Source organism: Mytilus trossulus, chromosome 13, assembly GCF_036588685.1.
Source record: "Mytilus trossulus isolate FHL-02 chromosome 13, PNRI_Mtr1.1.1.hap1, whole genome shotgun sequence".
Lineage (NCBI taxonomy): Eukaryota > Metazoa > Mollusca > Bivalvia > Mytilida > Mytilidae > Mytilus > Mytilus trossulus.
In genome coordinates, this window is record NC_086385.1 from 48,502,005 (window position 1) to 48,527,091 (window position 25,087).

The window sequence follows — 25,087 nt, forward strand, 5'->3', positions numbered from 1 at the left end:
GCATAAAGACTCATTGGTCACGTCTATGGCTGTTCTCTGCTCTTTGATCTGTTTTTTTTCTTTGACACTTCCCCATTTCCATTCTCAATTTTATTTAAATATTTAGATGTAATTTTGAAATTATCAATGGCTAGAAGAAAGTTATTTCCCTTGAATTGTGTCTCCAAGTCCTTGTGCATAGACATTGCATGATATAACACCACCCATAAAATGGTCTAACTTATAGACATGTAATGCCTGGCCCAGTTGATTGAAGGTTATAAATAGAACTCTGATGTCTTATATTTTGATGAAGTACTTTACAGAATGGGCTGACTTAAAATAGAGAACATAATGACATGCATGCTTCAATAAATAAATAGTACAATGGTAAATTACCTTAAAGGTGTATTCATTTGTTTTTGTTGATCAACAAACTGATCAATTTTGTAAACAACATTTGCATAATTTGTTTTATATAGATATAAAAACAAACAATAACAATATAAATGATGAGTGTTTTTGTTTTTTATAATGTTTTTGTTGCAAACTCTTATTCTAAATATACATTCTTTATTCCTTTATTATTAATTCTTCAATTTGAACTTATATTTTGAAATCTTAAATTTGAATACTAAAATGTGATATAAATCCATATGTTTGGTACTTGGAGTTTTATAGTAAATTTAAGTTTTTGAAGTTTTATGAGAGGTGTGTATCTTAAAGAATTGATAGATGATATACATCTAATGATTACAGATAAAATGTTATGTAAAAGTAACAAAATCTTGATTAGTATTTAACTGACGGCTCTCAGGCTTATAAGATTTTTATTCTTTCAATTTTCTTTACTTATGAAGTGAATCAGGGATGGCCTCAGAGCACTTAAAAGTCTTTCAATTTAAAAAATATAATACACTGTGTGAATCTAAACATTCGATCTTGCTTATTATCATTTTGATGTGGGATATCAAATTTAGTGGATTTCGTCATTTGTATGAAAAAATTTATGGAGAAAATTGAGTCTGATATAAACTCATAAAGATTTTTAAATAAACTGATTTTGCTAGGATTTATTTTTCAATTTTTATGAGATGCCGTTTCATGATCAACTCGGTATTCAAAACCTGTCTGAATTATGTATTGACAAATTTATTGGTCATCACTTTTGATATTCATAAAAAGATAACTGGACATTTAGAAAATACAAATCAATTTAATAGTAATCTAAATCAACACGTATCTTCTAATATTAGATGATATTTTTTAACGATTATAATCTCTATATTAAATTAGTATTATATTTAACTCTTTGATATTAAGAATAACAATAAATCTAAATCTCATCTGGTGGCAAATTGTCTAGACCCAAATTATAACTTTCATTCATTGACAATTCAATTATAACTTAACAATTCAGATTATTGTCAATCCTCGATGAGAGTTACTCCCCTTTTCCCAGATATTGTATTCAAAAACATTGATTGTTGATGCTACAGTGCATCCATGTCAATATAATAAATTGTAATTGAAAGCCGCAGATTTCATTACATTTATTTTTATATTTACTCCATTTGCTACAAATATTCTTGGTTAATGAAATCGGTCAATTGTAAACTGATACTTGTGTGATTGTCTCCCCTTAGTTAAGTAATGAAATCCATCAAGTACAAACTCCCAATGCACTATTTCTGAGATTAACTCTTTCACACATATATGAACATGAATGATGTCTTTCAATATTCATCGGAAAGTGGTATATTACTAGTTAGAATTGTAACTAACAGTCTACTGGTATAAAAGATCAATTATAGAAAGCTATATTATACATTCTAGAGGGGGGATTGGATGTTTTTAAGCTCCGGATTTCGGGATTGACTCCATCGGGATCTGGTAATTATATTTTTTCAATTTTGGGACCCCAGGATTTCGTGTTTTTAAGCCCGGGATTTAGGGATCATTTGTTTTTTAGCCCGGAATTTCGGGATCTGAGGACCCCTCCTACCCCTCTCATTCTAATTTGTTTTTTTCTCATTTCTTTTTGATGTATGATATAAGCTAGTAATTGAAACATGCTTTTTGACATACTATAATTTAAGCTTTTTGTGACGCTGAAATTGATTGTATATTTTTACGATACATAATTGTACTGAGTTTTAGAGTAGGAATTCTACAACTTGTAATAATAGTCATTCAAACTGCTATAGACTTGCTAAAAATTTTCCTGAACTGACAAATGATATTTTAAAGACTATATTTAAATAGTTTCTTGATTTTGAATTCATCAGTAATCAATGAGTGTTTAAAAAAAGTGCTGAGTTGTCATTTAAAGATTTATATCACTGTGTCATAATGCTGAAAATATTAAAAGTAGTTAAACCTGTCTGGTGTCAAGGTCACCTCAATAAAAGTGAAAGTCTGTCTTGTCTGTAAGGTCACCTCTCTTACGAAGCCAGTTTTCATTGATCCCAAGGCTTTATATACAGGTTTATAAATGATCCTGTCAGAATAAGAAATTTATTATTTATATGCTGAAAAATTTAAACATTTTGAAACTCAATTTTAAGGTCATGTCTCCTTCAACTGCTACAAGGTCAGTTTTCTCTACTTCTTGGTGGTGTTTAACGCCTTGAACTACCCATGGGTTATTTTACCCAGCCTCCCATGGTCATCGAGGGTTAGATCTCAAGGTTAAGACCTTTTTATACAGGTTTGACTGTATGTTGAAAATGGTTCCAAGTAATCAGTTTATAGATTTATATGGTAAAAAAATCAAAAGTACATAAGGAAGAGGTGTCAACATGAATATTTAAATAGATACGGCATAAAAACTTTATATGGTCTAGAAGGTTAATGGCTGAGCATCAGGCATACACGGTAAAAAGACGATAAAGTATAATTATCAGGATGTATAATGTTTTATAAGGCTTTAAACTTACAATTTTGATGGCTCTTACAAGCAGCTTTAACACAGGCTATACTCTTAAAATAACATCCACATCTATTCATATTAACTTTCAAATAACATCAGGGTGATAAAAGTTCATTGTTTTTTTTATCTGAAGAAATTCTCTCCATATTTTATTTATTGTGTTGTTGTACTAAGTTCTTGTGTCTTTTAGTTAAGGCGTTCTTAAAGGACAGCAGTTTGAGAAATTATTTAATTGCACTATATTTGAATGGATGATTGAAAGCATTTAGTGCAAAGAGTTTTACTCTTAACACATGTGTTAATTGAAGAATGATTTTTAATACTGTAAATTCAGAAATTATGGTGTGCATTTATTGTTACGATTTTTGTGGTTTTATACAAAAAATCTGAAACTAATTTTAGACGTGATGTGGATATTGAAAAAAAAATCCTGTTTAATTCTTATAAGATATTTCAAAATGTGAGATAAAATTATTGCGATTATATAATAAACCCTGTCGCATTTTTCGCAATAATTAAAACATGCACAATAATTTCTGAATTTACAGTAATACCAACATGTTTATGTTTTGTATTAAGATATCAGAGTTCATTCCAAACAGTAATTTTATTTTCTTTAAGTGATATCAATATACAATTCTTATTAAAGGAGATAAATTGAATGCACAGTTAACTCTAAAATAACAACACAATCAAGAATCTGTTTAATACAAGAGAAATCTATTGGAAAACTGTATGATGATAGCTTTCTTTACTCTGTAATGGGATCAATCAGTTAGTCAAAAGTTTTCAAGAAGTTTGGTTATAAAAATGAAATGTAACTTAAAATGTTTGTGGCATTCGTAAAATTTCTAAGCATGGATTTAATTTTGTACTTTTACATTATTATATAATTCAATGGTGTGATATAAATGGATGCATGGATGAATTGTAAAAGTTGCAAAGTAATGAATAAGTTACAAAATGGATTAATTGAAATATCAAAGTATGAGGAAAAAAAAGAATGGATTTATAATAGAAACTATTACACTAGAAAAATTGTATTTCAAATGCTACCTTCAGATTTGAAATGTCAATGGATATACATTGTATGTTTACTTATTGATCATGATTGAGTGAATAAATAAGATAATGGATATTGAAGATCTAAAAATAGAAACAGACAGGTGGAATTAAATCATGTTGAAAAAAGTGTTTTGTAAGGTAAGTCTTATAGGTTAAGTGAAAAGGACCGGTATGTGTACCAGTATCATGGACTTTCTTAGGTCAGGAATCTGTACTGCCTGAGACTCTTGAGTTAAGGGAAAAGGGGAGGGCTGTCAGTAATATCTGGGAGCCTTTTTTGAACTCTTTTAGGATGAGACTGTCCTGGATATGGTTTTACTTAGATCAGGAATATGTACTACCTGGGCATTGTAAGGAAATGGGGGTCAGTTGCCTGTTTTATATCTGTGTCAGGTAAGAGGAATGGAGGGGGTTGGCTGTAATTTTTTTAGGGCCACAGAGAGGGCTGGCTAGGTATCAGTTTTTGTGAGAGCCTGTTTTTAATACCTATGTCAGGTGAGACGGTGGTCTATCAGTTGTCTGAGTGTCTTTCTATACATGTGTTAGGTAGTAGGTTATGGTTTTTCTGAGATCAGGAATCTGTTTTACCTGCTGTTTTTTTAAGTCAGGAGTATAATGCTACCTGGGCCAGGTGAGAAAACAGGCTGTCAGTTATCTAGGAGGCTGTTGGGTACCTGTGTCAGGTAAGAGGATTTGGTTTTCTTAAGTCAGGAGTATTGCTACCTGAGCCAGGTGAGTCAGTTCGGTTGTAATTAGCATCAGGTGAGAAGGCTGCTGTCAAATTTCATGTTAATTTCATATTGGAAATGGATTATTGACACTTTTGGATATTATAGAACTGGGGGAACAGCTGTTTTGATGATTACAGGTAAAATTTTACCTTTTTGTCCTATTATTAATTTTATGGTAATATCCAGGTTTTTTTTGTATTGAAGCTGCTAATTGTATGAATGAATAAAAAGTTTTTTCCGTATGATTTATACAAATTATAAGGTTCAGACCTTTGTCAAAAGGAAAAAAGTCTCATTTATCTGGTAGTCAGAAAAATATAAAGAAATCTCCATCTTTAATTAGAATGTGAAATTATCAGGTAGAAAAAGTTTCTTTTGTTCCTGACAAAAATGGGATAGCTAATATTATGCAAAACAGAATATTTAAAAATCAGGTTAGTCCTCAGAAGGTTGCAGGATTGTCAAAATAACAAAGAATTGCAAATCCTCCGCATAATTTTCAATCTGATGTTTTCATACTTAAATATTTAGGATTGACAATTTTATTTTAACCAAAACATTATTGTTGAAGGCAGTACAATGACCTAATATAGTTGTTAATTACTGTGTCATTTAATTGCTTGATGAGAGTTGTCTCATTAACAATCATATCTTTTTTTAATTTTTATACATGCATTGCATTAGATATCATAATTTTTATCAACCTATATAAGAACATTTGACATTCTTCACATTTTTTGATAAGCGTTGTACATGTTTTTATGGCATTTAAAAGGATTGTAAAATGACTTAGTACATATAGATATGTTTGATGTATATCATTATACAAATGTACACAGCTACTTCATAAGGAAAATGGTCCCCTTTTGAAATTTGATCCAGGTCTAACAGATAGTATAAGTCTTGTAATGTATGCCTGGTAGAATACATATTGACTTTTTGAACTATTTAGACTTTCAAGGAAAACTTTAATACGTGTTTTTGAGAAACCATCGAATCAAGTGAAATGTTAAGAGTTGATGAGTTTACCTTAACAGTTGAGGATTTGTTTTCCTTAATTTGGTTGGAATGTCAATATTTGCAGGCATCTAATATTGTCCACTGAACTCTGACTTGGGTTATTTCCCTTGATATTTTGTTATATTGTCTCTGAGTCTGTAATATATACACACAGTAGTATTCATGGTGATCAAAGTACTAGATAGATATAGAAAGATGTGGTATGACTCAAGACAGACAACTCTCCATCCAAGTCAAAATTTATAAAAGTAGTTCTTTATAAAAATCAACTTCTAAAACTATACAGTTTAATGAAACAAAATGAATTGTATAAATGGATTATTTCCAGAAAATTTGAGTAAATGTTGTGCTGTTTTTAAAATTTGTTATATATTTACATTCTCATTCCTAATTTGTTTATAATTTTCCAATTATTTTACCAATCATCACAATATTTAATATCCAAACACAAAGAGCAAACAAAACAAATTGATTGATTTCTGATATCAAATCAATATGATACAAATTATGCAAATCTAAGGCCCAGAAATTAGCATATCCTGCATCTCCCTATGGCTGAAATATGTCAACTTAATCATGCATGATTATTTAATTCACTTGTCGTTCTTGTCAACTGTGCTAACTCATGTGAAATGATTGGATTACTGTCGTGTGGCTGAGCATGCATGCTCGTGCTTTCAATACAATCATTAATGCACAGCTCTTGAGAGTTCCACGAGTACAGCTGAAGTGTTACAAGACAAATACAGCTATATTTGAATTACTGATATTGTCAACAAAGTGTCTAAATTTTATGGTTAACCAATCTTCATTTCAAATCATTTATATTTGCCTGGTCAAACATTCAATCTACTACATTCATTAATGCAGGCTCTTGCAGTCGTTTCAGGTTACCGTAGTTCAGGTATTTTCTAAAGAGTTGGGGATAAAAATTTGACACTTAATTCTTATAGTAACAGTGTTACATTACACAGAGATATTTCCAAACTATAACTCTGTAAAATTTGTTTGAATTTGTGATTAAAGAGACTATACATGATGATCTTGAACCAATTTAATGCTTATATCAAGCAAATAATATAAAAAGTTGTAATTATTCTTTAAATGGAAGCTAAGTTGTAAAAGTTGAAATGCAGGAAAAAACAGTGAAGATTTGGATTAGTATATTTTTAGTACCTGAACATTCAAAATTTATAAAAAAAAATTACTTAACCCATTGCTCTTGTATCTTGTTGTATCAGGTCTCAACCTTGAGTGACACTAATGGGTAGTCAAGGTCATATAAGTTATCCCTAGTAGTATTTGTAGTTTAGATAAGTGATCCTCTCAAAAATGCAACCATGGTTACCATTGCTGACCATTGATAACCCTGGTCATTATGGTAAATGGATGTGCTTTACAACATGTACAACTATGGTCAGCATGCCCGGTTCTCCACATTTGTGTCAACCATGGTCATACATCTTACCATGGTTGGATGTGCTTTACACCATGGTCAACTAAAGGGTTTTCCACCTTTGAGACCAAGGTTGACCCATAGATATGGTATTACATATATGGTTAACCATAGTCATACATCTGACCTTGGTTGGATGTGCTTAGTTAGGAATCTGATGTTCAGTAGTTGTTGTTTGTTGATTAGGTTCATAAGTGTTTTACGTTTCTCGTTTAATTTAAAAATTGGTTTTGGAGTTTTCCTGTTTTTTTGGGGCTCTTTATAGGTTGTTGTTCAGTGTGTGCTAAGGTTCTGTGTTGAGGACCATACTTTGACTCATAATGGTTTCCTTTTAAAAATTGTAACTTGGATGGTAGGTTGTCTCATTGGCACACATGCCACATCTTCTTATATCTTTTTACACCATATTTTAGAATTCAATTATTTTTGTGGTTTAAATAAAAATCAAATGTTAAGATCCTCATGCATTCTTCAATCTTTGGTTTTAAGACAAATTATGCATAAAAGCATAATATCTATGAATGCAACATGGTTGATGCATAATAAGAGAGTCCCCATAAAATCAAGGGAATTAATACCCTGAAAATAATAATAAAAAAACAAAAGAAATTTAAACAGTTTTATTTCTCACACTTAGATATCTGCTTTTATGTTTAACCAAAAAATCAAACTCATTTTGCAAAATTATAAATGCATGGTAATTTCAAATAGGCCCTTAACTTGTCTTTCATCTTACTGCATAAATTAGGAAGAACAATTTGTTTGAAAATCTCTACATCAAGAAAAACAAATTTCTACAAAAAATCACTTTTATAATTTATTATAAACGATTATCATTAACTACCATACATAGCTTCAAACTATAAAAAGACACATCCCTTTGTGTTTTTTGTTTAATTTGCATAATAATGTAACTTGTAATCAATTTATTCTCCCATAGGACTGAAGATTGCTTGATTGTGAAATTGTTATCAATTCAAAGCATATGTATTTCGCATTTCAAGTGACATGCCTTCTGGTCTATCATACTGTTTTTCAGTGTTTATAATATATATTACTTCAAGTTCCTTTATAAACTGCTAAAGTACTAAGCTTTTTTCAAAGTCTTGTAGAGACACCCAGGGCTCATCATTTGACTTCAAATGTAATTGAAACGTAAAAGACTGTGGTTGATATAAGAATGTAAAAGATTCCATAATAAAATCTAAACATGGGAAAATAAGATCTGCAACAAATTTAGAGGCACAGAAAACTCTGAAGCTGTAGATTAACTTACAACACCATTGCACAAAACAAATGGTGACTTCAAGAGACACTTCATGAAAAAACTTAAAGGACTCATTCAGTCCCATGTCAATGTTCAATTTCTAACCATAAGTTAAAAGTGTTCAGCCCTGGTCTCAGAACCTTATGTCTTTTATGCAGATAATCAGGTTAAAAGTAAATTATCACCAAAAACCTTGGGTGATCTCACTGGGTCTCTTGCAATCTACCAAAAAGCTTCTATAGAACTATTAGTACAAATAACAAACAAGAATTCCATGGTAGTACATATAGTGTAAGACATGTATTATTAGTACAAACCCATTAGACTGTTCTAGTTTTACTTTAATCATTTCTCCATACTTTAGTATAATTAACAGTTTTTAAGTGGAGAGACATAGTTTGGCACTCTACTGAACAGACATTAATTAATAAAGAATTATTAAACCCCCCATCAATAGACAATAAATCATAATAGTGTGTGTTGTTTCTTTGGTGGTCTTCTATACTTAGAGAAATGTATTTGTTGAGAATATATATGGATTAACTTCGTCTTTGCTGGTTTTTGCTTTCTTTGTTTAAAAAATGCAAGGACATTATACAGAGGGCCGGGAATAAAAAAGTCTGAAGTCAATAAAAGACTGTGTTAGCACTGTAAATGTTAAAAGGAGATAAAGACAAAAACAGTCCATAAAACATTTACACACAGTCATGCAAAAACAGAAGAGATTGAGCAACATGAACTCCACCAAAGTTTTGAGGTGAAATTAAGTGCTTTGAAAAGTTGAGCAGTTCATGCATCACTCAGGTGGCACATCCTGATGTTCACAGATAATTATTCATCACACTTAAAAAAATGTGTCACTAAACTTCAAATATCTCTGGCATAATTAAATTCATTTTATAAGATTTTATATGTTAATTACAGACAGTCCCAATACATAAACAAATACATCTTAACCTTAGATAAACATACAGATTTTGTATGTTATTTTAGTACTATTTTGAACAAAACATGAAATGTCATATGTTACATTTTTAAGGCTAATTTAATGATGGGAGATAATTGTCATTAATTTAAACCATGTGTTACAGTGATTTGTCATAATTTACATGGATTTGAAGGAAAACTTTATTGTTTTTATATCTCTCTTTAATTTTCTTCCACAGTAGTGAAAATAATCTGATGTCATCACCCTCACCTGGTTTTGTATACAAACATTTGAAGTAATTCAATTATACCCAGTATGAGCTCTGGTCCCCTGACAGCTTTATTAGCCTGGTTCCTTATGTAATGTTTTGTCAGTTTGTCATCATAATGATGTAACACAAACTTGTCAATCTGGGACATCCTGCTGATAAGTCATCTGAGCTTGAACTAAATGTCAGTTAAAATAAATAAATAGAGTTTAGAGTTCATGTTTAATATTGTCAAAAATAAATAAATTACTGAATAGATAGAGTAGAGAAGGGAAGGTTTGGTTGCAAAAGTAAGATTTGAACTTAACAAGAAACATCTGATGGTAGATAATTTTGAAAAACTAAATTTTAGTTATAGACAAATATAAAATGTGAAAAGGATAATATTTTAATTTGCAGGCAGAAAAGTTCTATTTTCATATTTTGTTTGGCCCAAAAATTATAAAGTTCAAAGGACGCCTCCGGGTGCGGGAATTTCTCGCTACATTGAAGACCTGTTGTTGACCTTCTGCTGTTGTTTTTTTTATTTGGTCGGGTTGTTGTCTCTTTGACACATTCCCCATTTCCATTCTCAATTTTATTAATCATATAAAGATTTGTCAGAGCAGACAATTTTTTTTGTGAAATTTATCCCTGATTGTGCCATAATCAAACATAAAGTCCAAGCCGTCTCAAACAACCCTCACTAAAAAGAAAAAATGGAAGACACTGCAGGTTCCTTTGATAATGTCCCAAATAAGATTGTTACATGACATAACAAAAAGTTTTAGCCGAGTGGGGGTGATATTTAAAGTGCTCCTATCAAATTTTATTTAAATCTGTTGAGCATTAGATAAACTGACTACTTGACGTATTATCAATGTCGTATTTACACACAGAATTATATAATGTTTGTATAACTTTGTCATCAGAAGTGTTACTGTGATGTACACCTAACTGTTGATTTACAAATATTTGTTTAGTGGAGAAGTCATATATATCATAATTGCATCAAGCTTGTCAGGTATGTTGAAACTCTTATTTTAATGTCTTCAAAAGTGTTACCATAACCGTTGATTTACAAATATTTGTTTAATGGTGAAGTCACATATATCATAATTGCATCAAGCTTGAGGTATGTCTAATCTCATATTTTAATAATTGAAATAACAAATCTGTTCATCTTTATTAAATCTATAAATGGTTTACTTAAAATACAAATGACTGTTAAGCAAAACATTTATTGTTTTGTACACAAATCTATCTTTACCAAAGTTTTTTAGACATGATTTCAGGGACCTTTTTGGGGTACTGTGATACTGGGTTCTTGCTCATTCTAAAAAGTGGTAAGGCAGAGACCATTGCAGATCCAGGGTGGTTCCGGGGTTGGACCCCCAATTTTTTTGGGTCAATCAATGCACTTGAATGGGGAAATATAGTTAGGAACTCCCCCCCCCCCAATTTTTTTTTAAAATAGATGGATCCTCCCCTGGAGAGTTATCTCATTGAGCGATTTAGCTTTATAATTTGAAGCTCCAAACCATTGAGATGAAATAACTAATAAATAGGCAAACAATTGTATTTTGTACTGCTGGTTGATATCTGTATTGTATAGATATAAGAAGATGTGGTATGAGTGCCATTTTATGAGACAACTCTCCATCCAAGTCACAATTTGTAAAAGTAAACCATTATTATGGTCAAAGTACTGTTTTCAACACAGAGCATTGGCTCACACCAAACAGCAAGATGATAAAGGACCCCAAAAATTGACTAGCATAAATATGTCTCTTTTTATCTACAAAGGTCAATCAGAAGACAGGATTTAAAGATTTAGTTTGAATTTTGAATTTAAAAACTGCTGACAATGCTAAAGTTATGGACTTGATGACAAGAAAATAAAATTTGCTGATTAAGCAAGTTTTTGTACATGGATAACACAGCTGTACTTAATGACAATTAATAATCAATTTTAAAGATAAATTATGGTTTGATTATATTTATAAAACCTTTTGATAGCTGATCAAAGACCAGACTTTGAATTCTAAATGGTTATTTGATGTAATGTATACATATAGGTATGAAAAACCTTTTCTGAGGTATCCTAATGTATTGAATCAGTAGATCCGAATTGGATAATTTATTCGTGTTTAATTATTATCTTGTCTATATAGAGGCATTTAGAGTTCCTTTGTTGCTTCATAATATGTATTCCTTGACATAGATAAAATTCAAGACATTCTTTAAAAGAATAATGGACACACTGTTTTTATCATGATTTATGTTTGCAGTTTTATTAGATTTAATTTGAATATAAATTGTGTCAGTACTTTATGTTTGCTCATATAGGTAACAAAGTTTATCAAAGCTCAGTATCAATTACCTGAGGACATACTGTAAGTTAGACCAGGGTATCACTGAGTACATTAAGTATTATGGGTTTGTGACGCCTAGATTTTCAACTCCAGAGAAAGTTGGCACAGTTAAATCATACTGTAGATTGAGTCTTATCGTAATACAGTGTTCCAAATGTAGGTCATCTTTAAAATAAGTAGGTCACTGATGCCTCACTTCTTCTTTAGTTTTCAAAAGGACCTATGATTTTGTAGGCCAATGGGATCCACTACCTCAGCAGTTAATCTTAAGTGCAGACCTTCAAATTAAAAATGTAGACCATAAAGGGTTCATTCTGCCACTGTACTTTTTCTGAAAAAGAACTACAATTTAATTTGGTCAGCATGTATATCCCCAGACGGCCAGAGAGATTCACAGCATTATTTACTGAAGGACTAAGTAGAAATTACTGTGTGCAGCTTGCAGGCCATAAATAGATACCAAATACAGTCAAACCTTCTGAAATATGTCGTCTCTATTTGAACGAAAACCTTAGTCTTCAACACACAAGATCACCAATTTTTGTCATGTTCTAGTAATCGTCTGCGGTATTTTGGACCTTTAAATTTATTAAGGTCATATGTCTTATAATGTTAGATTTTTTCTGGTCCAGAAGGTGACCTAAATACAGGTTTTACTATGCAGTAAAGGTGACATCTACTGTGACCTTGAACAATAGACAGCTCTCACATTTTCTCTTTGTTAAATTTCTATCAAATCAATTTCTGCACTTGTTTTAATTTCAATATGAGGACAAACAACTGTTTGTTTAAATTATTACATAAAGCATCGAATATCAATATCAACGATTTTTTTGTCCATTTTTATCCTGTTACGTGTTATAAAAATGTCTAATTCACACATGTCAATTGTACACCCTATTCCTATATCAAAAGAGAAACAATATAATTACGTATTGATGTTTTGTTACATGTCAAAATAAAATAAAGGTGATTCACTGTTTAATTACCATTGAAATCAATTAACATGTACATTTTTTCTGCAAGTGAAAGATATATTTTTAAATCAATTGTGCAAATTTGGTAGTTAAAATTTTAGATTGAAAATTGCAAACCGCCTTGATTTTGGACAAAGTCTATTAATTTTTAATGTAAATTTTCATATTGTAATTTTTTCGTAAATCGTATTGATCATGCAGTTATATACTCGACTCAGGTGAGTGAATGAGTCACCTGCTGTGTCGTGCAGTCAGGTTACCATAGCGATTTATATCATCAGGTAACATGCATGCATGTTCAGGTTTCAAGGAAATTTAATTATGCAACAAACAGATGAAAGAAAAATGGGTATGTGCAGATATTATCTTTAATTATTTTTGTTTAAATTTAATTTTGGGGGGGGACGCAGTTACTAAATGATTTTAATGACTCATAATTTTTTCTTTGTTCGGTGTGAAAACGATCTAATTTGTTAATTAGTTTAAATAATTCATATTCTGTTGAATAATGAGACATTTATATTAAAAATAATAATAATGTTTGAAGGTGTGTACTTTTCATGCATGAATCATCAAAGCTGATTTCTGTTAAAAATGGTGAAATCAGCATTACTTAAAGGCACTCAGTAATTAAGGTACTGGTTTGGAAGGTGGCTTTGATGTAAATCTGTCTTTCAGGTGACATGGATTTAATTGAGAAGGAACTATTTGGTTAGTCTTTTTCTGTTAGTTAGGTTGAGATTGAGTCTATGACAGCCATTTATAATTGAATAATTAGAAGCAGGTCCAAAACAGTCCATTGTCAACTGCTCTCTGATATTTATCATCAAACAAATTGTATCTTTCATTCAAAGATATTTGTGTAATAGATAGATTGGTTCTCATGTGGAATATAGACTATGAAAAATCTGCTATTACAAATTAATTAATTTAAGATGAAAGAGAATGAGGATGATTGGGGTTTTAAGCCAAAACTGTTTAATGTACAATTAATGTGAAAGGAATTTATAAAATGAATTAAGAAGCAGAAAGGTTACGACCTTGATCATATGGAATCTATAAAAGTACAGATTTAATATACAATATTTGATTGTTGTGTAGCATGATTAAGTCTAAGATATGGTGGGAAAAAGTTTAAATTTATATTGAAGTTGAGATACTTGTATTATAGATCCCTTTATAATTGAAGTTTAGAGACTTGATATTAAAGATACCTCATTTAATTTAAGAGACTTGATATAAAAGATCCATCATTTAAGTAGATAGACTTGATACAAGATACGCTATGTATATCTGACAGATCCCTCTTTGCAGCTGTCTTGTAACCCTAGCCAAAATGCAACCATGGTTGATTATGTTTTACATGGATACAAACCATGGTTGGATGTGCCTAACACCTTGGTCAAACCATGGTTGGATGTGCCTAACACCTTGGTCAAACCATGGTTGGATGTGCCCAACACCTTGGTCAAACCATGGTTCGATGTGCCTAACACCTTGGTCAAACCATGGTTGGATGTGCTTAACACCTTGGTCAAACCATGGTTGGATGTGCCTAACACCTTGGTCAAACCATGGTTGGATGTGCCCAACACCTTGGTCAAACCATGGTTGAATATGCCCAACACCTTGGTCAAACCATGGTTCGATGTGCCCAACACCTTGGTCAAACCATGGTTGGATGTGCTTAACACCTTGGTCAAACCATGGTTGGATGTGCCTAACACCTTGGTCAAACCATGGTTGGATGTGCTTAACACCTTGGTCAAACCATGGTTGGATGTGCCCAACACCTTGGTAAACCATGGTTGGATGTGCCTAACACCTTGGTCAAACCATGGTTGGATGTGCCCAACACCTTGGTCAAACCATGGTTGGATGTGCTTAACACCTTGGTCAAACCATGGTTGGATGTGACTAACACCTTGGTCAAACCATGGTTGGATGTGACTAACACCTTGGTCAAACCATTGTTGGATGTGCTTAACACCTTGGTCAAACCATGTTTGGATGTGACTAACACCTTGGTCAAACCATGGTTCGATGTGCTTAACACCTTGGTCAAACCATGGTTGGATGTTACTAACACCTTGGTAAACCATGGTTGGATGTGCCTAACACCTTGTGAAACCATAATGTTGGATGTGAGTAACACCTTGGTCAAACCATGGTTCTATGTGCTTTTAAACACCTTGGTCAACTATGGTCTTCCACTTTAGTTACCATGGTCATACATCTGACCATTGTTGAAGAAGCTCAAATTTCAAGTGGTTCAGTCAATTTGACAACCATGGTCAACCTGATAACCATGGTGAATTCAAAATGATCTGGATTAAACTATACTCAAATTTAAATACAACCATGGTCACCTAAAAAGTAATAGAGAATAACCAATAAGAATAGGAATACAGCAAATTCAAACTATGCCTCAGTCCATAAAGGCCATTTTGCATATTTGTAGATCTTTGAATATATCATTCAGATAAAAACAATGAAACAATTAGCAGTTAATAGCTTTCATTTTTAACAAATTTCGATGTGTTTTGATTTTTAGATGAAAGGAAAAAGTGAAACTTTCAATTTTGAGTGTGATATTACATATCCTCTTGTGGACTGTCCCTACATTATAATATCTTTTGTATTGCCAATCTGTACTGTTGTTCCCTCTCTGCAGAGAATTAATTAATCATTATTGTGTATCAAAAGAAATATTCCATTTAGCAAAGCACATTGCACATTTTATTTGATTGAATGATAATGAAACATTTTGTTGTGCACTGCTCTTTCATGTTTGAGTCAGAAAGTTAACATAGATTTGAATGAATAACATAAACGCATTAGCGCTGACAGTCATGGTTTTATAAAGACTGTATGGTAGTCTGTCCTGTGGTGTAAGGAATGCAGCTTTTTAATTCAGTGTAGTCATTAGGGGGATGAGATATTATGTACTCTTCAGTCATGTCTGTCTTCAGGGGAATTTTGAAAAGAATTTGAAATTTTTGTGATTTTTACAGAACTTATGTTATTTCAATACCAAAAGTTGAAAGTTAAGACAGTAAGACAGTGGCACAAACTATTTTTTATTAATCCTTTTTGGTTTCCTGTAACTTCAGAACTTTTTGCATGGATTTATTATTGTGAATCATCCTTTTAACATTATTGACAAAAATGCAAGATGAATCTATATGTGGCATAGAAAATAATGCTATCAAAACAGAAAATGCAAGTCTTTATTTTTGCATAATTTATCAAGCTGTATTATTTTGAATTAATAAAAACAGCACAAAAAATTCTGAATTTTCAGTAAATACTGTTTATAAGGGAAAATAAATTTGTTTTGCTTTGTTGAAATAGTTTCAGGCTTTAGATAATAAGATATTGACCAAATTCCACATTATAATCTTAAGCTTTGCATGCAAGCATACCCCTGTCGGTGTGCAGTTTGAACCATGGTTGTATGAGACATGAGAAAAAATAACATTGTACCACTGAAAAAACGAGCACGATTTTTTAATGTTGAAAGTCTCAAAGTAATTAACAGTTTGTTATAAATTCCCCTGGGTATAATCCAGATCAATATTTATTCACCATGGTCCAGGTTGTCAAGTTGACCATGGTCAGGTGCAAGACCATGGTTGTCAAATTGACCATGGTTGATTAGACCATGGTCAAACCATGGTTGGATGTGCTGAAAACCATGGTCAACCATGGTTAACCATGGTTAACCATGGTTATATAGAGCATGGTCAACCATGGTCAGATGTTGACCATGGTCACAATCATGGTTAACCATGGTTGACCATGGTTTTCAGCACATCCAACCATGGTTTGACCATGGTTATCAATGGTAAGCGATGGTAACCATGGTCAACCATGGTTGCATTTTGACAGGGGTAATGCCCAATGTTCTTTAAAATTTCAACATGTTTTTCAGACAATAAATTTGTTCAATGTCTGTTGACAAGTAAATGTCATTCCTCAACCAAGGACAATTATTTAGGAGAAAGAAATTAAGTATTGTTTTTAAAAGAGTAATTGAAATTATAAAACTGCTGACTTTTAGTTTTGCTTTGAAAACTTCTCTGTACTTTACACATAATTGAGTTCAAATCGCCAACTTCCTGTAGAGAATTTCATCATTGTAAAAAAAAACATTATAAACCAGATATAAATACATTCACACTTAACCTTTATTTGAAATAGACAATCTCCATTTCTTCAGAAAGTGAAATATCGATTGCTGTTTTTGTTTTTGTTGAAATAATGATCCATTTTATAAAATGTAACGAGGCGTAACAACATATAAGTAGCGTTTTGAGATCAGAGTCAAATGAAGCAGAAATACGAAATGGAAAATGGCTAAACAAAATAGATTTTTTCACTGATATGTAAAAAATGCCTTTAATGGTGTTTGTCGTCTAATAAAATCTCTTTAAAAATGTCTTTGGTTAGAAATAACATAATGTTTTTATGTGTTATATTTAAGATTACGATCGTTTTATAAATGTATTGTTTATATTCTGCATAATGAAGCATTGTGGGTAATGTAAGAAACAGCTGAGCAAGTTTTCAATAGATTTAAATGAATATAAATCTATTTTTTCCTTTGTAAAATTCAAAACTTTGTTATTGTTTTCAAGTTTTTTTCATCAGGTTGTTAAATGAATCTATATATATCAGTTTTTGTGCTTTCTGTAAAATCAGCAGTTTGCTGTTCACAGTTTTGCTGCCAATGTGTTTCAATCTTTTGTCAATACTTTTTTACACTGAAATCTTATTTCTTGTGATTTAAACTTTATATTCCTTGTTTCGAGTAGGGGATAGATTACTTTCCTTCCTCAATAAACAAGAGCATAATTCTGCAAAAAGGGCAGAATAAAGGCAAAACAATATGTCACTCAAGATTATAAGAGAAATATTTATAGGCCAAAAAATAAAGGATAAAAAAATCAAAGAATAGGAAAACCGGCACAAAAAAAAATCAAGAATATAATGGAATTTAGAACCCCCCTCGTCACATTCTCATGAACATTTCATCATGATTCTTTGGATTCCAATTGAACCACTTGTTATAAGAATGGTGAATGTTTAGACAAAATAAATATACCATACCTTGATTTAATTGATCTGTGAGAGAGATCAAGGTAATCTCTGCTGGTATTTGGTTGTATATTTTGTAAATGTTTGTTTGTTTTGTTTCAGGTTTTGGTTCATTAAGACATTGTGAATTGTTTATCCTTTCTTTAGATAATTAGAAATCTTAGCCAAAAAATGTATTATTGGAATGTGATAAAAGTACAGGTGGTTTAATTAGTATATACTCTTCAGCAGTACAAAGCCAGACTGGGCAATCTTTAACTTGCCTGGAATCTGAGTGATTTACTGCTGATGTAAGGAGTGTTTTGGTACCTTAAATTGGTTTTAGAATTCAAATTAAACCAGTAATGGATCAACGGGGAGGGTTCTATTTTTTGGACTATCAATTCAATTGAAATTGGGGGAATGGGGACATATAGTTGGAACCCAACCCCGCCCCCCTTTCTCCTAGTTTGGGACCCCCCCCCCCCCCTTTGAAACTGGCTGGATTTGCCCCTGTGAATGATCTACCAGATTTTTTTTTATTCCAACAGCGTAATATAAAATAGGGATATGTGGTATGTTTGCATGAGACAAGAGACTTAAATGTTACCTGGTATATCCCAGCAGTCTAAAATAGAAATTATGGAAATGAATATGGCTTATTACTTACTTAGAATGACATGTCATACTTCCTTTTTTATGTGAAGTTTTTTTTTAATCTTCTGAAATAGTCTAGTATACAATTTGTTATGTATTTAGATATAAACCATTTTTGTTGTGGACTTACCAAATAGCTTGCTTGACAATTATAGTACAAAATTAAAAGTTAATGCATCTGGTCATTGATAATGATAGTATTGATTGATTTCATAACAAATAGAAAAATATTATTACATCTTCTTTGAACTTTCCCTCATTGATTTATACCAGCTTTTCAATTTAGTAGACATGTGGTGAATTTTTAATAGAACAACACATTATTGAACTAGACATAATGACATTGAGCCTTATTTAGGACAGTTAATACTATTACTCAACATACTACTATGTATTACCTAGTATAGATACCTGAATATTCAAATAAGATTAGTACAGCTCCTGAATATTCAACAAAAAAGTAGTATACCTCCTGAATATTCAAATAAACTTCATAATTACATGTGAAATTAAACAATTACATTTATTTCTTTGTAAACATTAAACTGTGAACATTATGATATTAATGTCATTTAAGAATTACAAGTATTTACATAAAAAGAGATTTGGTATGATAACATTGTCTAATAAGCATTTACAATAATTACACTATGTCTACCTGAAACATTAAAATCCCCACTTAATATTACATTTCCTATAAACACATTAAAAACAATATTGTTTTTGACACAGAGTCCTTTATTGTGGTTTTCTCACCTCTAACAATTAATGGACAAATCAAATAAATTGAGTTTTTGTAATTGATAGGTCAGTGGTCACTATGTGGTCAATGTTGACATGAGGTGTGATTGTATTTACATAGGTGGTCAGTCTGAGTATTACCTGCTACAGATATTTATATAGGTGGTCAGAGCCTTTGGTCAGTATGTTTCTGGCCAACCTTTTCCTGTTTCTGACAAGTATTGATACATTTCCTGTTCATTTGTGGTCTGTTTGTGTGCATTATTCACTAGTCAGGAATTAGTAGTATTTTCTAACTGGAGTGTGAATTAGTATTGTACCTTGGATTATTAACACTTATATAGAACTGTTATAGCTATGAAAGTGACCAGACAGATGGTAAGTTACATCATAATGCTCAAGTAGAAATTTGGATTCTGCAATAATTTTCACAGAAAATTTTTACTAGAAAAAAAAAATCTTAATGTCATGAAAATTTCAGTATAACTGGAGAGATTTTTGTGATTGGAAAGAGCCCCAGCTGATCTTGAATTTAGAATTTCTTTCCTGATGTGAAAAACTGAGGCTGGACTGACACTGGAGGCTGGGCTCCTTTAATTTCAAAGTAAATGTATGTGCCAAAACTTTTATGTGCAGGATGTTTCTGTTTGGATTCTCATGTGTTTGGTAATATCTTTATAGGGTCATTAAAATCACAATATTTTATCTAAAAAAAGAGCTTTCATTAAAGGTTGACATAGATTTTTTTTTTTTTTATTATAAACAATACCAATCTAATTATGCATAATGCAGAACTTATTGACATTCTTGCCTCAAGGGTGTACTCTAATAGTTCATTAAGAACCAGTAGTATAAGTATGTATCTATCTGACATATCTTGTACATGTCAGGTATATAGTGAAATGGATTATGTCTCATCAACTTATATTTACATCTAAATCCTTCTTATCTTCTATAAAATAATTATCCCCATGAAAATCATTCCTATCACCTCACTAATCTTTAAGTGGTCAATTCTTTGTGGGGGGTTCCTGTCAAGTTTAAGATTCCTTTGGTTGTTTTAACATTGTAAGACAAGATAGTAATGAATAATGGAATTTATTGGGGTGAGTCAGTTATTTTTAGTTTCAAATAATTTTTAATGCCAAATTTTTTTGATACCAGTATGTATTGTTTTATATGTTAGGAAGAGGATTGCTCAGAACATTTTATGGAATGAAAATTCTTGAAAAAGAAGGAAAACAATGTAATGTAAAGTTTGAAATTTTTCAATTTAATGTATGAGTAAATAAATAAATATCTCTTCATTTATTTGTTTCTAAAAGAAGAACCTCATTATAATGGACAAGAAGTACACAAAAATAAAACCATGTGATCACTTTTCTTTATTTTATTATTTCTGGAAGTGTCAAGACGTGTCACTTTCTTTTTCTACATCTCGTGGTTTTTGATCAGCCAATAGTGGGCCTCTTGGGTATTTTTTTCACTTTTATTATTTTACTATATGTAGCAAAATAAGGATTAAAGGGTAACTATCAAACTCCCAACAAAAAGACATTTTTCCTCAGGTTTGATATGGTTTTTATTTTCTCACCAGTTTATATAACATGGAATAAGAAACTATTTATGGCCATTAAGCATGATTATTTTTCTCCTTAGAAAGATTTATTCTACAAATAACTACTTAATCAGACATTTCTGTCACTTAAGAAAATAACATGTTAGACATCTTACATTGATTCCTATAAATTATTGTTTTGATTTGATTTTTTTCAGGAAATGACACTTTTATGAGTTCAATAGGTTATGTTGAATGCCTTAAATATTTTTTTTATGAATTAAGCTGGTGAATATTTGTTGTATGAAGGTTTAGGCAAGTAAACTAAGATAGTTCACAACCTTTTTTGGCGAGTTGAAAATTTTCAAAAAAAAAGGGAGGTGAAATTGTCACTCTTTCATTTGTAAAAGGGACACATTTTTAACTACTTTTGAATTCAGTGGTATTTTAATATGGCCTAAAAATATTAACAGAAGTGACTAAGCCTGGGGGATGTTTCACATATTCTTAAACAAAATATTTCACCCCAAAATTGCAACACATTAAGAAACCTGAAATTTTGATTATAAGAGAATTAAAATGGCATCTTATAAATCTAACCTTTTGTAAGTAATAAAATATATCCAAACAGAGCTCATATCGAAAACATTTGAGAAAAAAACATACTTTTTAAAAAAAAACTGGTGGACCAGACGTGAGATGTGACTCTTGGTGTAAATTTTTGTGAAGAAGGGTTGATAATATACTTAATTGATTTAACCTGGTCTGCATGATGATACTTATTCTGCACTAATATCAAGTTTGCTTCCTGAGGCTTCTTTTATCATTATTTGTAAGCTGACATCATGGGAGGTTTAACACAAAGATAAATGTTTATTTGTCAAACAAAAGAAGATTAAATCAGAGTCTAAGTAACCCTTACAATGACATGATCTCCTCAATCAGGATGATAGAGGGATCTCAGAGACTGGGGGTCGGGAGGGGGAGGGGGAGTCTTAAGTAACCCTTACAATGACATGATCTTCTCAATCAGGATGATAGAGGGATCTCTGAGACTGGGGGTCAGGAGGGGGAGGGGGAGTCTAAGTAACCCTTACAGTTATGATATCCTCAATCAGGATGATAGAGGGATCTCAGAGACTGGGGGTCAGGAGGGGGAGGGGGAGTCTTAAGTAACCCTTACAATGACATGATCTCCTCAATCAGGATGATAGAGAGATCTCAGGAACTGGGGGTCAGCAGGGGGAGGGGGAGTCTATTAAAGTAACCCTTACAATGACATGATCTTCTCAATCAGGATGATAGAGGGATCTCAGAGACTGGGGTCAGGACGGGGAGGGAGCGTCTAAGTAACCCTTACAATGACATGATCTTCTCAATCAGGGTGATAGAGAAAATGGAGAGACTGATGGGCGGGAGGGCGAAGTCAAAGTAACCCTTTAGTAAAAATGCAGCCATGGTTTACTATAATGTTACCATGGCTGACCATTGATAACCATGGTTGGATGTGCTTTAAACCATGGTCAGCTTTCGTTTTAACTATATGACCATGTTTGACCATGGTCAATTTGACAACCATGGTTTTCTACCTCTATGACCATGGTCAACTTGTCAGACAACCATGGTGTAATCACTCAGAGTGATCAGAAAAACTAAGAGTCTTTACAAAATGTGCAAAAAAATAGAGGGTACCACAAGGAGGGAGTCACTCAGCAGGCTTCAAGGAAATTCTCTGACTGACAATTTTTATCCTTCTTGATCAGAATGATAGAGAAAAGGGGAGAGCTGGGCATAGTGGTAGAGTGTAGTTATTAATCTTATCATTGAATTGATGAGAGGAGTCTTACATAAGTAGTTTAAAAATAGCATTTATTGATTCAAAATATGACCTTAATTGAAAAGGGGCAAGTGTAGATATTTAAGTCTCATTTCAAGTTGATTTTATAGTGAATTTTACAGTATATTTAGAATAGAGGAAAAAAATATAAAGGGATAACTCTACTAGAATACCAACAAATCAATCAAATAACATTTTGTCAGAATAACCACTAAATGACCTTTAAAGCTAATTTCCTAATGCATGTAAAGCAAAACTTTGGTTGGCTTGCTTGCTTTGTTTGTATAATTGTTTATGCAAGCTTTGAAAATAAGATTGACATCTTCAAACAATATATATAGACATAGTTTAACCTGTATATATAATATTTGAATTTAATTCAGTGTTATCCTATAATGATTGTTCAATATAAAAACAAAACAAGCAAGCTAACTATTAGTCTTGCTCTACATGCTTTAGGAAATTAGCTGTAAATTTTATAAATATACTGGCCTTGATTATATAATTCTGATCTATTTTTAGAAACAATTAATTAAATCTTCATTTTAATCAAAGTTCATAACCAGATGTGATTTACAGGATTCTGTTCAATAATATCTTCTGGTCATCTAAGACAAGTAGTGGTCAAGTGGGTCATTTTAATCAGTAGTAATGACTTTAGACAATGTCTGACCACTTACAGGAAGCCTAGCTTTAGATTCCCGAGTGAGAATTATCTCAGTTTTCTCTAATCAATACCTAAATGGAACAATTTATCAGAATTCCGATTTCTCTTCTGTTTAGAACAAATTACTGCTGGTAGATAAATGTCAGATGATAGTTTGATAATCTTTGTATTATGTAACATTGAGGCTGAAATGGTCATATAGATCAGGGATATATAATGTTTAAGTTCTTTAAGGTAAGACCATTTACTATTTTGTAAATAGTTGCATGACCCAACTCCTGGAGGATGGAAAGGGGGGGGGGGGGGGGGTTTAATTCTAAACAATTTTGCTTTTAATGGGGTTATATTTTCAAAACTATAAGTGACAGGCTTTGATTCTGATTTGTCTGTAATATAGAACTTAAGTTATTTTTACTCACATTAATAGCAAAATTGCTGAATCAGCATAATTATTTTAATGTTGCTCACTCAAAATTGCAAAGTGCTGAATCAGCTTTTTTTGAAAATCAGATTTGGTTATTTATAAGAAATAAAGATCACCCAGTTGTTGATGGGGTTCATGTTTAACTTGTCTTATGTTTTCTATGTTGTATTTTGTATACTAACTTGTTTGTTGGTCTTTTTCTGTTTTAGCCATATTGGGTTGTTAGTTTATTTCTAAAACTTATGAGTTTAAATGTTCCTTTGGTATCTTTCATCTTTCATTTAAAATAGTGGGGTGGTTTTTTTTCAAAAAGAAAAATATTACTCATGTAAATGTATTCTATGTAATATACCAGTATATATGAAATATTTACCTTTACAAAAATTCATATAAGATGTTTTTTTTAATTTATATGAATACATAAAAGAGGGACGAAAGATACCAAAGGGACAGACAGTCAAACTCGTAAATCTAAAACAAACTGACAACGCCATGGCTTAAAATGAAAAAGACAAACAGAAAAACAATAGTACACATGACACAACATAGAAAACTAAAGAATAAACAACACGAACCCCACCAAAAACTAGGGGTGATCATACAGGACATGTAAGCATTGCTTTTATGACATTTAAGCACCAAAAAACAAAGCAAATAACCTTTTTATCTTTGAAAGTTACATTATTTGCATAATATCGTGTGTACTTTTGTCAAACAAAAGCCAAGATTATCTTTCTAATAATGTGTTTGAGTTGGTTGTTTTTGTCTCGATGTGAAAATGGCTAATTAGATTTTGTAGTAATATAGGACTTACGGGACATTTAATAAAAAATCTATAGCTGCTGAAAATGTTATTTGGGACAAAGTTTCGCAACAATAAATCTCCGCTGAAGGATACTTATTGGTATTATTACGTTGTCACTTAATAGAGTAGAGAAATTATTTTTTTCTAAGGAAATGCAATCTTAGAAAAGCCATCACGTAAAAAAAGTACACATATGTTACCAAAGTTAAAGAAGAATAGTGAAAGAAAACATTCTTTGTTATAATGAACGATCGGTGAAAAGATTCCAATGTAGTAATCATCCAATCAGAGAGAAATTAGAACACAATCAATTGTGCAATCAACAACGCTGACAAGTTAAAT

The 25,087-nt window shown here is 31.6% G+C and overlaps 1 protein-coding gene across 7 annotated transcripts in view; it reads left to right on the forward strand.

The window, feature by feature from the left end:
• LOC134695031 (serine-rich adhesin for platelets-like) overlaps window positions 1–25,087 on the forward strand; it is a 178,460-nt gene that overhangs the window by 124,371 nt on the left and 29,002 nt on the right. Inside the window, exon 1 of one of the 7 annotated variants that reach the window (XM_063556175.1) lies at window positions 10,711–10,760. The exons of 5 other annotated variants lie outside the window; for them this stretch is intronic. Coding sequence is in view for 1 of the 2 variants with exons in the window: in XM_063556173.1 (XP_063412243.1) it covers window positions 19,812–19,832 (21 nt within the window). In the remaining variant the exon portion in view is untranslated. Of the gene's footprint in view, window positions 1–10,710; window positions 10,761–19,564; window positions 19,833–25,087 lie in introns of those variants that run through there. One more of the 7 variants, XM_063556173.1, reaches the window with a different exon arrangement.